The sequence below is a fragment of the Anguilla rostrata genome, chromosome 3 (assembly GCF_018555375.3).
Source record: "Anguilla rostrata isolate EN2019 chromosome 3, ASM1855537v3, whole genome shotgun sequence".
NCBI lineage: Eukaryota > Metazoa > Chordata > Actinopteri > Anguilliformes > Anguillidae > Anguilla > Anguilla rostrata.
The window spans coordinates 11,226,610-11,240,288 of NC_057935.1; the positions used below are offsets into that span (position 1 = coordinate 11,226,610).

The window sequence follows — 13,679 nt, forward strand, 5'->3', positions numbered from 1 at the left end:
GACTCCCTGAGTATACTCTGAGAACTCACACTGACACTCAGCAGCGCACGCTGGCATGCAGTACAGGCAGTGAAGACACACTGAGAAGCCTGTACTGCGTTGTACTGAGACACACAACAGACACTGAGACTGAGACGGTCACAGCTGAGATGCGTAACCCTCAGTGTGCCCCCCCTCTCCCCCCCCCTCAGCCTACATGCCCTGTGAGCCGGGCCTGGTGAGCGAGAAGGTGTCCCAGCTGGGGCAGGCCTACGAGGAGCTGGGCCAGCTGGCGGTGCAGCGGCGGGCGCGGCTGGAGGACTCGCGCCGCCTCTGGCACCTCCTGTGGGAGCTGGGCGAGGAGGCGGCCTGGATCCGCGAGCAGGAGCAGATCCTGGCGAGCGACGAGCGCGGGCGCGACCTCACCTCCGCCCTGCACCTGCTCAGCAAGCACGAGGCCTTCCGCGAGGAGATGGCCGCCCGCTACACGCCGCTCAGCAACAGCATCGCCATCGGCGAGGCCCTGGTGCAGGAGGGGCACTTCGGCGCCCCCGAGATCACCAAGAGGGTGGCGGACGTCCGGGCGCAGTGGGCACATCTGGAGGAGGTAGGAACGGGCACAGGGCCGCCCTGGTGTGCTAAAGCAACAGGAACTCCTCATCTGTACCAGCTATTTTTACACCATGCGCAAGTGGCATCCTACTGAGGACTGAATCAGAGTTTAAGAGACCATTTCCCCCTCAGAAATGCGGTTACAGAGCAACTCTAACCTAATCTGTGCTTGATTAACTTGCTAAAGTAATCGCTAATGATGACACTGACTTCATTAGAACAAGGAAGAGCGGTGGCTTTGCTTTCTCTTTAGTTGCCAGTCAGTCTGTGTATATTTATTTCCTCTTTTTCTCTCCGTCTCTCTTTCTCCGCCTCCTCAGACATCCCAGCTGAGGGAGCAGCGGCTGAGGGAGGCCGTCGCCCTCCACCAGTTCCAGACAGACGCCAACGACATGGAGGCCTGGATCATGGAGGCGCTGCAGAGGGTGTCGAGCCCGGAGGTGGGGCACGACGAGTTCTCCACCCAGACCCTGGTCCGCAAGCAGCGCGAGGTGGAGGAGGAGATCCAGAGCCACCGCTCCCTCATCGACTCCCTGCACGAGCAGGCCCAGGCCCTGCCCCCCGACTACGTCCAGTCCCCGGAGGTGTGTGTCTGTGTGTGTGTGTGTGTGTGTGTGTGTGTGTGTGTGTGTTGTGTGTGTGTGTGTGTGTGTGTGTGTGTGTGTGTGTGTGCATGTGTGTGTGTGCGTGCGTGCGTGTGCGCATGTGTGTGTGTGTGTGTGTCTGCATGCGTGTATGTATGTGTGTGTGCGCGCGCGCGCGTGTGTGGGCTGCACTTAATGAAAGTCTTTGATGTTTATTTGCTGATGTTTATTTAAAGTATCAGCATTCTATTCTAAGAATTACAGGCCTATAACTTTAACATACATAGTGTGTTAAAATTTTAGCCATAATGGTGGCATATGCTGCATGGACACCTTAAATACTCCTGGGCTTGGCCCAAAAATATGTATAAATAAAATTTAGGTGTATGATTCAGCTGAGTGTTTGAAGTAGTAGTGATGCGATTGTATAATTATAGTAGGAGTGGCAGGACACAGTGGTTTTTGTCTGCCAGTTAAGAAGAGTCATTTTGGATTTATGATGTGTTCATGTTAATCAAGCTGACAAAGGTAAGAAACCTGAGCTCTGAGATTACTGACACTCTCTCTCACCCCCCCCCCCTCTCTCCGCGCTGCTGTAGGTGGAGGGGCGTCTTCCCGCCATCGAGCAGCGCTACGAGGAGCTGGTGTCCCTGTCGGCGGCCCGGCGCCAGGCCCTGGAGGGGGCGCTGGCTCTCTACCACATGTTCAGCGAGGCCGACGCCTGCCAGCTGTGGGTGGAGGAGAAGGAGCAGTGGCTGGACACCATGGAGATCCCCAGCAAGCTGGAGGACCTGGAGGTGGTGCAGCAGAGGTGAGGGTCTGGGGGATCGGGAGGAAGAGGGGCGACTTCGTCTTCTGTTGCTTTGCAAAGCAGCGTTTCCTCTGTTCCTGGGGTCTGTGTCTAAGGTGCTGTTGCTGTTCTGATGGGGATGTGTGTGTGTGTGTGTGTGTGTGTGTGTGTGTCTGTGGCGTGTGTGTGTCCTCAGGTTTGAGACGCTGGAAACGGAGATGAATAACCTGGCCACTCGCATCGCTGACGTGAACCAGGTGGCCGAACAGCTGCTCAGCACTGACCATCGCAGCAAAGACCAGATCCACCAGACCCAGGATCAGCTCAACGCCCGGTAGCGTAGCTCATCTCTATTACATGCAGGGCTGACTGTGTGCAGCACACACACAAACTCACAGGGCTAACACACACTGATGATTGTTATTGTTATTGCAGCCAGGGCAAAGCCAAAGACAAATTTCCAGGACTGGATACTAAAAATTTCTAAAATAAAATATTCTATTCTGTTGTATTCATGTGATTCACTTGCAGGACTTGTACTGAACTGCTGGGCAAGCATACAGTGTCATGCCCCTGTGTATCTGCACACTGATATATACATGTGCGCTCACACATAACCGGTTTGTTCATGCATCCCCAGAATCCCAGAGCACACACAGCACTCACACTCGCACACTGCCCCAGCACAAATGACCATGTGCACAGGCCAGCCTTTTCTCTCCACCTCACACCCCGTCCGTCCCTTCACTGCCATGCCCAGGTGGAAGGAGTTCCAGGATTTGGCCAATAAGAGGAAGCACGCCCTGGAGTCGGCGCTCAATTTCCAGAACTACCGCCTGGAGTGCAACGAGATCCAGACGTGGATGAAGGAGAAGACCAAGGTGATCGAGTCCACCCAGAGCCTGGGCAACGACCTGGCCGGGGTCACGGCCCTGCAGCGCAAGCTAACCGGCATGGAGCGCGACCTGGAGGCCATTCAGGTACCGACACCTTACTCTCAGTCTTACCACAAGAGAACAGCCACCTCACTCTCACTCTTAAGACAGGAGAACAGCCACCTCACTCTCACTCGTACCACAAGAGAACAGCCACCTCACTCTCACTCTTACAGCAAGAGAACAGGGCTCACTCCCAGTCTTACAGGAGAACAGCCACCTCACTTTCACTCGTACCACAAGAGAACAGCCACCTCACTCTCACTCGTACCACAAGAGAACAGCCACCTCACTCTCATTCTTACAGCAAGAGAACAGCCCCCTCTCTCACTCTCACAGCAAGAGAACCGGGCTCACTCCCAGTCTTACAGGAGAACAGCTGCCTCACTCTCACTCTTAAGACAGGAGAACAGCCACCTCACGCATACGTATTGTTTATTACTAGGGCAAGCTGGACGACTTGCGTCAGGAGGCAGAGAAGTTGACCAAGGAGCACCCGGACCAGGCGGACGAGATCCAGGCCCGGCTGGCGGAGATCCAGGAGGTGTGGGAGGAGCTGACGGCCACCATGAAGCGGCGGGAGGACAGCCTGGGCGAGGCCAGCAAGCTGCAGGGCTTCCTGCGGGACCTGGACGGCTTCCAGTCCTGGCTGTCGCGCACCACCACGGCCGTGGCCTCCGAGGACACGCCCACCTCGCTGGAGGAGGCCGAGAAGCTGCTCAGGCAGCATGAGGCCATCAAGACCGAGGTGGACAACTACAAGGAGGACTACGAGAAGATGCGGGCGGTGGGCGAGGAGGTGACCCAGGGCCAGACGGACGCCCAGCACATGTTCCTGGCGCAGAGGCTGCAGGCGCTGGACACGGGCTGGCACGAGCTGCGCCGCATGTGGGAGAACCGCCACAGCCTGCTGGCCCAGGCCTGCAACTTCCAGACCTTCCTGCGCGACGCCAAGCAGGCTGAGGGCTTCCTCAACAGCCAGGTGAGAGAGGAGGGGGCGTGGAGGAAAAGAGGAGAGGAGGGAGGGATGGAGAAAAGATTTCACTCAACTCTGTTGATTAGCAGTGTACATTTATGCTGCCATTTATCTTTTGCTTATGATTTTCACTTTAACCCTTGAAGATCACAAATATGTGGTTAGAGTGTTCTTGAACTGAACATTCTAATGCTGATGTCACAATCACTACTGGTATTGGAAGTTCTAGAACACGTAGACGTAGAATTTTGAAAGAACATTCCGAAAAAAGGGTTAAATACGTATGATGGGTCAACATTTCAAATGTACGACAGACTGTACTCATGTTATTCATGTCCCCCCCCCCCAGGAGTACATCCTGTCCCACACAGAGATGCCCTCCAGCCTGCAGGGCGCTGAGGCCGCCATCAAGAAGCACGACGACTTCCTCACCACCATGGAGGCCAACGAGGACAAGATCGTGGGTGTGGTGGAGACGGGGCGCCGCCTGGTGGACGACAACAACACCAACGCCGACAAGATCCAGGAGAAGACCGACTCCATCCAGGAGAGGTGAGGGGGGAGAGAGAGGAAGGCGAGAGAGGGGGGGTGGGGTCGAGGTGGAGAAAGGACCAAACTAGGATACGGGAGCTGTGAGAAAGGGATGACATAAAGATTAGGGAGAGGACCATGTGCTTGAGAGAATGATTGAGGCAGAAGAAGTAAGGAATGAGAGAAGGGTAGTATAACGAGGGATGAGAAATGAAGAGCGACAGTAGGAGAGAAGGAGAGGACAGCTTTACTTCTACACAACTAACTGCTCCTTCAGCTTAATGTTTCAGATGTGACTCCTTTTCTCTTCCGCTGTCCTTCTAGACACCAGAAGAACAAAGAGGCCGCCCGCGAACTCCTGGCGAAGCTGAAAGACAACCGCGAGCTCCAGAGCTTCTTACAGGACGGACAGGAGGTGAGGGGCCCGGGGCTCGATGCACCTGTTCTCACACCAGAGACAAGGGGTCTTTTCTCATGTCACAGAGAAGAGCTCATGTGTAGCACACTACTTTCCACACATTAGCGTGTGTGAAACACACCCAGACACCAGTGGGAGCGTTTTCATTTCGACTTACAAGAGACTTGCATTTTTTGTTCTAATGCGAGACTCGTTTCCGTAACTGGATGCGTAGAGGAACATTGCGGGTTCTTGCTTAAGGTAACAAACTGTGTCCCATTCGAGGCTGAGTATTTATAGCACAACAGATGGACAGCTGCACTTAGCGGCAGCCCAGAAGTTTAAAAAGAACGGGTCCCAAGATGACAGGCGAACGTGCCAGCCCTGCGTCCTGCTCACTACCCTCTATTTGCCTCCTTAGCAGAGATTCGAAAAGTTAGAAGTGTGTCACATGCTGTGCATTTGCGGACTCCATTTTATCAAAGATTGGTCTGAGTGTTGATTGTGGTTTCCCGCCTTTTCTCCCGGTCTGCAGCTGAGCCTGTGGATCGACGAGAAGATGCTGACGGCCCAGGACATGTCGTACGACGAGGCCAGGAACCTCCACAGCAAGTGGCAGAAGCACCAGGCCTTCATGGCCGAGCTGGCCTCCAACAAGGACTGGCTGGACAAGATTCACACGGTAGAGGACTACAGAACGTCAGGCCCATACGCATACTTACGCAGTGCTGTATACTTACGCCCTGCAACTCCACAGCCTTACATCCTTTAATTTAGTATGCTTAGACCCTGCAACCCCACTGCCTTAAATCCACAGTCCTGTATGCCTACACACCCTACTGTCCTACTTGCTTACATCTGTAGTCTACATGTAGTTTACTACAGACCCTGCAATCCCACACACATTGTAGACAGTGTGTGGGATTGCAGGTACCACCACGGCACTGGTTCCCATAGGACCGGTACCCACCGGACCAAATCGCGATGCAGATTTGGGTGCCTCGTTTCGGTGCCACCTGCCTTCACTAGCTAACCGCTATACTCACTCTGTCAACTCACTCAGTGACAGCACGCACCATTTGCAAACTAGCTATTCCTAGTAATTCCTTGAAAATTGAAAACAAAAGATTTTGAAGCCAAAGTAACTCCCTGTCCCCCGTGCCCTGTCCCGTCCGCTCAGGAGGGCGAGGCGCTGGTCAGGGAGAAGCCGGAGCTGGAGCCCGTGGTGACGCAGACGCTGGAGGGCCTGAAGAAGCGGTGGGAGGAGCTGGAGGCCACCACCCAGACCAAGGCGCAGTGCCTGTTCGACGCCAACAGGGCGGAGCTGTTCACCCAGAGCTGCTCGGCTCTGGACACCTGGGTCAACAACCTGTCCTCCCAGCTGCAGAGCGACGACTACGGCAAGGACCTGACCAGCGTCAACATCCTGCTCAAGAAGCACCAGGTGGGTGAGAGGGGCAGTGCCCTGCCTGTGGCTCCATGTCTAAAGAGTTCGGGCCTGTATCTATGAGGGTTCTGTATCCCTACGGCAGGGCAGTCCAACCCTATTCCTGGAGATCTACTGTCCTGTAGGTTTTCATTTCAACCCTAATTTCACTCACCTGATTCTACTAATTAGCAGCTAACGTAGATCTTTATCTGTTGAATGAGGTGTGCTTTGTTAAGGTTGGAGTGAAAACCTACAGGACGGTAGTTCTCCAGGAACAGGGCTGGACAGCCCTTGCCCTACAGTAATAATGTAGCTCTGTGATAGTAATGTCAAACACTGGCTGTAATACGGATGTAATTTCTCCCAGATGCTGGAGCACCAGATGGAGGTGCGTGAGAAGGAGGTGCAGGCGCTCCAGTCCCAGGCCCTGGCCCTCTCGCAGGAGGACACAGGGCTGGAGGAGGTGGACAGCCAGCAGAAGAAGATGGCCGACAGCTTCTCCCACCTCCTGGAGCCCCTCCGGCAGAGGCGGCAGTTCCTGCTCGCCTCCAAGGAGGCGCACCAGTTCAACCGCGACCTGGAGGACGAGATCGTGAGTGACCGCGCCGCGGGGCTCCTCGGTAAAGATGGCGGTAAGCCGCGGCCGAGCCGCTAAAGCCTGTCTGTCTGTGTCTCTCGCAGCTGTGGGTGAAGGAGAGGATGCCGCTGGCCTCCTCCTCCGATCACGGCAAGGACCTGCCCAGCGTTCAGCTGCTCATCAAGAAGAACCAGGTACCGGGAGGAGGGTGGGGCCGCCGGCCGGGGAGGAGCCCCGGGAGCTCTCCCATCAGGCCTGCCGTATCTGACTCCCCTCCCCCCTCTCCTCCTGCTCCCTCCCCCTCCCCCAGACCCTGCAGAAGGAGATCCAGGGCCACCAGCCCCGCATCGACGACATCCTGGCCCACGGCCGCTCCATGGCCCCGGAGCAGACGGGCCGGGAGGAGGAGGCGGAGCCGGGGGCGGAGCCGGGGCAGCAGGGCCGGCTGGCCGAGCTGCGGGAGTCCTGGGCCCGGCTCATCGACGAGACGGACAAGCGGCACGCCCGCCTGGTGGACGCCAACCGCGCGCAGCAGTTCTACGCCGACGTGGCCGAGGCCGAGGCCTGGATGGGCGAGCAGGAGCTGCACATGATGTCGGAGGAGAAGGCCAAGGTGAGGACCCTGAGCCCCGCCCTCCGCCAGCTTTGTGTGCCTGTAGAGCCCCGCCCCCATCTGCTTGGTGTGCCTGTACAGCCCCTCCCCCTTTGCCCGCTCTATGGGGTGGTAGAACCCTGCCCGGCTCCCACTTTTGTGTGCTGTGGAGCTCAGTGACTGAGACACTGGGCCCTGCTGGAAAGAACTGCAGCAAAACAAACACGCAGAAGCACGAACAAACAGCGTGTCACCCGAGCCTGAAACCCCACAATTATGCAGCAGCAGCTGAAAGGAATTCTAAATTTAACTATAATGGCTGCTGAAAACGCTCTCTTGCGCGGTGGCGGGTGGGTGGTTTCGACTTTAACGAAAGCTTGACTGGTAAATGATCATTATCATGGTGCTGAGCCTGACCTTTGATTTGACGTCCTTTGTGGACAGTGGGCACCCTGTGGATTCGGCTCCCATTCTGCCTGATTGGAGCTCATTATGAGCGGACTGCATTTGGGCCATGATCCTGAGATGATTAAGCGGTAGTTTGGTCAGAGTGACTTTCTGGCCCTGCCTGATTTCTGTGCTGCGGGGGAGCTGTACATGCAGACACACCCATTGGACAGAACGAGTGCAGTCCTGATGAATTGTCACTCACGGCTTCCAGTGTGTACTGTTCAGTCACATTGTGAACTATGGCCGTTTGTGAGGTTTTCCTCCAGTGTGCAGCTGTTGAATTAACCAGCTCTGTTACATGGGTGTCTTTCTCTGTCTGTCTGTCTGCGTGCACGTGTGTGTGTGTGTGTGTGTGCACATGTGTATGTGCATGTGTGTGCGCGTGTGTGTGTGTGTGTGTGTGTTTCTGTGTTTCTGTGTGTATGTGGGTCTGTACCTGCGTACGCATCTATCTGTGCTTGTGCAGGATGAGCAGAGCGCCTTGGCGATGGTGAAGAAGCACCAGATTGTGGAGCAGGCCCTGGAGGACTACGCCCAGACCATCCACCAGCTGGCCAACAGCAGCCGGCTCATGGTGACGGGCGAGCACCCGGAGAGGTGAGGCTCACGCGGGGCCCGCGCCCAGCCTGGCTCAGAGAGGCCGCTGACTGGCATACGGACATGTTTATTCAGTGCCCTGACGGCACCCGCACTGAGCCAGCCTCTGGGCTAGGTGTGAGGACTCAAAGCGGCTGGCATCTGTTCTAAAAAGCGAACGTAGGAATATTGACAGCGTGATTTGCATTTGGTTTGAAATACGATCCACAGTATTTGGTTCTGTGTTGTCTTCTGTTTAAATATCTACTGGGCATTTTTATTACATTACATAATTTTATTATTTTGAATTTTTTTTTTTGCACCCTTTATGGTTCAGTGAGTAGATTCTTAAGGGGCCAGTGGTCTGAATTGTTCAGATGGGATCGGGGGGGGGGTTGAAGGGTCACAGAAAAGGTGTGATATTCTCTGTTGCCCGTCTTTCCCCCCCCCGCCCTCCTGTAAGTGAGCGGATCACTCTACGGCAAGCCCAGGTGGACAAGCTGTACGCGGGGCTGAAGGACCTGGCGGAGGAGCGGCGGGGCCGTCTGCAGGAGCGGCTGCGCCTCACGCAGCTCAAGAGGGAGGTGGACGACCTGGAGCAGTGGATCGCTGAGAGGGAGGTGGTGGCCGGGTCCCACGAGCTGGGCCAGGACTACGAGCACGTCACGGTACCCAGCGTTACTGCCCCTCTCTCTCTGTCTGTCTCCCATTACATTACATTACGGGCATTTGGCAGACGCTCTTATCCAGAGCGACATACAGCAAAGTGTATAACCATAACCAGGAACAAGTGTGTTGAAAATCCTAGAGGGAAGTACAGTTCCAAGTGCAGAGAACGACCACGTAGTTTAACTTGGACCCTGTAGGTCTCCCTGTCTTTCTCTCTCTCTGTTTCTCTCTCTCGCTCCCTCTATCTCTTTCCCTCCCTCCCTCTTTTTCTCTCTTTCTCCCTACCTTCTTCTTTCTCTGTCTCTTTCTCACTCTGTCTCCCCCCCTCTCCTTCTCTCTGTTTGTTTCTCACTTTTGCTTTCTCTCTCTCTCGCTCTCGCTCTAGCTTTAACACTCTCTCTCTCTCTCTCTCTTCTCACGTTCTCTCCTCTCTCCCTTTCCACTTTCCTCGCTGCGAGGGTGTCACATTTTTCACGGCGCTAAATGAGTGTCCTGTTCTCATGCTTTGTGTCTGTGTCTCGTGTCTGTGCTCTTCTCTAATGTTCTGCCCTGGGGTCTTCTGTCTGTGAATTGAATTACTCCACCAGCTATCTGTCTTTCTAATAGGAGATATTTTCCTACCCCTCCTATACTGATTTCACCAGAGCTGAGGAAAGGGATTCATTTCTATAGCGGAGTCTGCCTGTTGCATTAATCCTGTGTCTGTGTCTGTGGTCTTAGATCTGTGATGTCATCATTCAGGCCCTGTTTAAACGTTTCGGCCCTCCCAGATGCTGCGGGACAAGTTCCGGGAGTTTGCGCGGGACACCAGCGCGATCGGGCAGGAGCGCGTGGACGGGGTGAACGCGCTGGCGGACGACCTGATCGAGTCGGGCCACCCGGAGAACGCCAGCGTGGCGGAGTGGAAGGACGGGCTGAACGACTCCTGGGCCGACCTGCTGGAGCTGATGGACACGCGCACGCAGATGCTGGCCGCCTCCTACGAGCTGCACCGCTTCCACCAGGACGCGCGGGAGACGCTGGGCCGCGTGCGCGAGAAGACCGACGGGCTGCCCGCCGACCTGGGCCGCGACCTCAACTCCGTGCAGCACCTGCACCGCCAGCACACCGCCTACGAGCACGACATCCAGGCCCTCAGCGGGCAGGTGAGCCCCCCCACCCCCCCAAACACACCCCCCCACCCCCCCACCAGCACACCGCCTACGAGCACCACATCCAGGCCCTCAGCGGGCAGGTGAGCCCCCCCCCACAACCCCCCCAACACCCCCCCCACACCCCCCACCCTCAGCACACCGCCTACGAGCACCACATCCAGGCCCTCAGCGGCAGGTGAGCACCCCACCCCAAACACACCCCCACCCAACACCCCCACAGCACATCCCACGAGCTCGCCTCAGCGGGCAGGTGAGCCCCAAACACCCCACCCCCAACACCCCCACCCTCAGCACACCGCCTACGAGCACCACATCCAGGCCCTCAGCGGACAGGTGGGTCGCAGTATAGCCCCGCCTCCGTTTCCCCCCCACCGCCCGCCCCCCCGGCAGCCACCGCCCATGAGCACTTTGCATTTCTGTAAATGTGCCAGTTAGCCAGGGAGGCTCATTTTCATCTCTGGACCCTGGGCCAGATGTCTTTGCATATGTCACTACTAATACTGCCAACCCTTATACAGTCGTGAAGATTTAGCTACTTGACGCTGTATTAACAACGTAAACTTTTGCAGAACCCTGTCAGTAGCAAGCAGTGTTTGAGTGTTTGGAGCAGGTAGGTAGGGGGCAGTATTACAGTAATGCAGCTGGTCTGTGGTGTGAGACCCCCCCCCCCCACAGTGACAGCAGCACAGGTCAGCTGACCCCCCCCCCCTCGTCCCCCCCAGGTGCGGCAGGTGCAGGAGGACGCGGCGCGGCTGCAGAAGGCCTACGCCGGGGAGAAGGCCGACGACATCCAGAAGCACGAGCGCGCCGTGGTGGAGGCCTGGGAGGCCCTGCTGGCCGCCGGACAGTCTCGCCGGCTCCTCCTGCTGGACACCGTGGAGAAGTTCCGCTTCTTCAACATGGTGCGCGACCTCATGCTGTGGATGGACGGGGTCAACCTGCAGATCGACGCCCACGACAGCCCCAGGCAAGCAGCTGTTCTCTGTCTCTTTTTCAACAAAAATCCAGAGCCCTCAGGGTTGTGTAGATTTTTAGCTCCCTCTTTATTAAGTGTGTTAATGTTAAGTCAGGTGTACTTTGGTGACGCTCCCTTAGCCTGTCGCTGTCTTTAACCCAATCAGGGACGTGTCGTCGGCCGGACTGGTCATCGCCAACCACCAGGACATAAAGTCCGAGATCGAGGCCCGAGACGACAGCTTCACCGCCTGCAACAGCATGGGCAACACGCTGATCGAGAACAACCACTACGCTGCGGACGAGGTACCGCCAACCCACGCACTCACAAGCGCACGGCACACGCACACCCAGCCTGGGCACGCACACCCAGCCTGGGCACGTGCTGCCAGCCCGATGTGCAGAAGGTTGGGATGGAGTAACATTGGCTGTAACCCGTCAGATCAGTGCAGCGATTAGTCATTCTAGTGTGGAATGGTGTTACATCGGCTCTGCTCTGTTGACTGCAGATCCGGGAAAAGCTGGACCAGCTGCAGGCCAAAAGGGACGAGATCAACAAGAAGTGGCAAGACAAGATGGAGCACCTGCAGATCTGTGAGTGTGTGCGTCTGTGTGCACGTGTGTGTGTGCACACGCGCGTCTGCACGTGCTCAGTCCCTCCTCTCATCTGTGCCCCTGTGTTTCATTGTCTTCTCTCTCTCCCCCCCTCTCTCTCTCTCAGTGCTGGAGGTGCTGCAGTTCGGGCGGGACGCCTCCCTGGCCGAGTCCTGGCTGGCGGGGCACGAGCCGCTGGTCCGGGCGGCGGAGCTGGGCGCCAACGTGGACGAGGTGGAGAACCTGATCAAGCGGCACGAGGCCTTCGAGAAGATCGCGGCCAGCTGGGACGAGCGCTTCTCCCTGCTGGAGAAACTGACCACGGTGAGCGCGGGGCGGGGGGGGACCGGTGGGGGGGGATCTGTGGGGGGAGCGGGTACAGAAAGAGACCGAGCGAGAGAGGAGACAATCTGGCCACTTCACTGACTGTGCGTCCTCTCCCCCCCCTCCAGCTGGAGGAGCAGGAGCTCCAGAGGCAGAGGGAGGAAGAGGAGAAGGCGCGGCGGCCCCCCACACCCCCGCCGGCTGAGGAGGTGGTACAGTCCGAATTGGAGAGCCTGGCACACGAGTCTGCAGCCAGGTGGGGCTTCTCTATCTCAGGAGAACGTGGGGGTGGAGCATTTTAAATAAGAAAATGCACTGCCAGGCTGCACTAAATGACCGCGCCCCCTCTCCTGTCCCCCACCGCAGAACCAGTCTGGACCAGACCACGCTGAACCAGTCCGTGTCCGTGAACGGCGTCCACAGCGATCAGGACACCTCGCAGGTGAGCGGTCCTCCAGCGGCGTCCGTTTCCATGGCTACCGGGGTAAACGGACCTGGCAGCTCTGTCCATCGCTCTCCCTTCAGCGCGGAACCACCGAGCCGATCCTGTGTGACACGCTTGTTAGCCAGAACGTGGAAGGATTCATTCAGAAGAGAAACATCCCCCTTTTCTTTTTTTTCCTTTTCACTCTTGGTGCTTGTCTGCTCAATGCCTGAATGCGAGCGCAGTTACTACTCGGCTCGTGTACTCTCTGGTCTCGCTGGTTATACGTTATCGGTGGGCCCTGTAAATATGCTAGTTTTGTTCTCTCATTGTTCTCTCTCTGTTTTCCTGGTTATGTCTGTTTGGGCTGTTCTCAAAGGAAGGCTAGGCCCAGTAGTAGGTCCTCCGAGACGGCTTTGACAGAGCTCAGCCCTAACGTGTTGAGCCAAGGAAGTTGAACCACACTTAATCATAATTTGAGTAACCATGAAAAAGTGACATGGAATCTCAACCCAAAGGCTCCTGCAAGATTGGATAGTGTCAGTGTGCAAATGATTATAATGCTGGTACTTGTGCCATATATTTTGCTGCTATCAGCATGTATGTATGTATGTGTGTGTGTGTATATGTGTGTGAATGTGTGTTCATATGATTGTGAGGGCTTGAAGCTCATAGCAACTCGATCATGAGGACCCCTGGAGTTTTAGACAGGCAGCTCTTGATATCTCCCTGTCACATTTCTGTCTGCAGTCAGTGTCTGTGGCCAAGACACCTGACCCTAAAGCACTGTCGCCGGAGCCTGTGAGTACCTGTCCACGGCCTGCATATACAGCCGCTGCTGCTTCCCATAGCCTCCAGTGCTTGGTGCCAAACCCACCGCAGTACCGCCTGCTAGCCTGCCAGAGGGCGCTCTTGCACTTTCCTTTGCTATACCATTGCTTTTTTTTTTTGAACACCAGCTGTTTTTCACAAATCCCATCTTGAAGACCAATTGTGTGCTGAGTAGGTTCCAGGATTTATGTTGGGCTGACATTTACAGAACTCCTACTGCACCAACTGCTCCAAAAAAGTTATTACTGTATGTGCCAATTTACACAAATGCCTGGAGAGTTGTCTGATTTAGCACCTATTT

At 56.1% G+C, this 13,679-nt stretch overlaps 1 protein-coding gene across 4 annotated transcripts in view; it reads left to right on the forward strand.

Annotated features, from left to right (window-relative positions):
* Positions 1-13,679, forward strand: part of LOC135250115 (spectrin beta chain, non-erythrocytic 1-like) — a 74,571-nt gene that overhangs the window by 55,342 nt on the left and 5,550 nt on the right. For 2 of the 4 annotated variants that reach the window (XM_064326080.1, XM_064326082.1), the window contains 23 exons: positions 192-586; positions 912-1,175; positions 1,775-1,986; positions 2,162-2,299; positions 2,726-2,945; positions 3,346-3,882; positions 4,226-4,428; positions 4,732-4,822; positions 5,340-5,486; positions 5,985-6,248; positions 6,601-6,825; positions 6,915-7,004; positions 7,121-7,423; positions 8,319-8,449; positions 8,892-9,096; positions 9,868-10,242; positions 10,974-11,218; positions 11,373-11,511; positions 11,715-11,799; positions 11,927-12,123; positions 12,252-12,379; positions 12,490-12,565; positions 13,298-13,348. In XM_064326080.1, the coding sequence (XP_064182150.1) occupies positions 192-586; positions 912-1,175; positions 1,775-1,986; positions 2,162-2,299; positions 2,726-2,945; positions 3,346-3,882; positions 4,226-4,428; positions 4,732-4,822; positions 5,340-5,486; positions 5,985-6,248; positions 6,601-6,825; positions 6,915-7,004; positions 7,121-7,423; positions 8,319-8,449; positions 8,892-9,096; positions 9,868-10,242; positions 10,974-11,218; positions 11,373-11,511; positions 11,715-11,799; positions 11,927-12,123; positions 12,252-12,379; positions 12,490-12,565; positions 13,298-13,348 (4,721 nt within the window). The remainder of the gene's footprint in view (positions 1-191; positions 587-911; positions 1,176-1,774; positions 1,987-2,161; positions 2,300-2,725; positions 2,946-3,345; positions 3,883-4,225; positions 4,429-4,731; positions 4,823-5,339; positions 5,487-5,984; positions 6,249-6,600; positions 6,826-6,914; positions 7,005-7,120; positions 7,424-8,318; positions 8,450-8,891; positions 9,097-9,867; positions 10,243-10,973; positions 11,219-11,372; positions 11,512-11,714; positions 11,800-11,926; positions 12,124-12,251; positions 12,380-12,489; positions 12,566-13,297; positions 13,349-13,679) is intronic. The other 2 variants (XM_064326081.1, XM_064326083.1) reach the window with 1 other exon arrangement.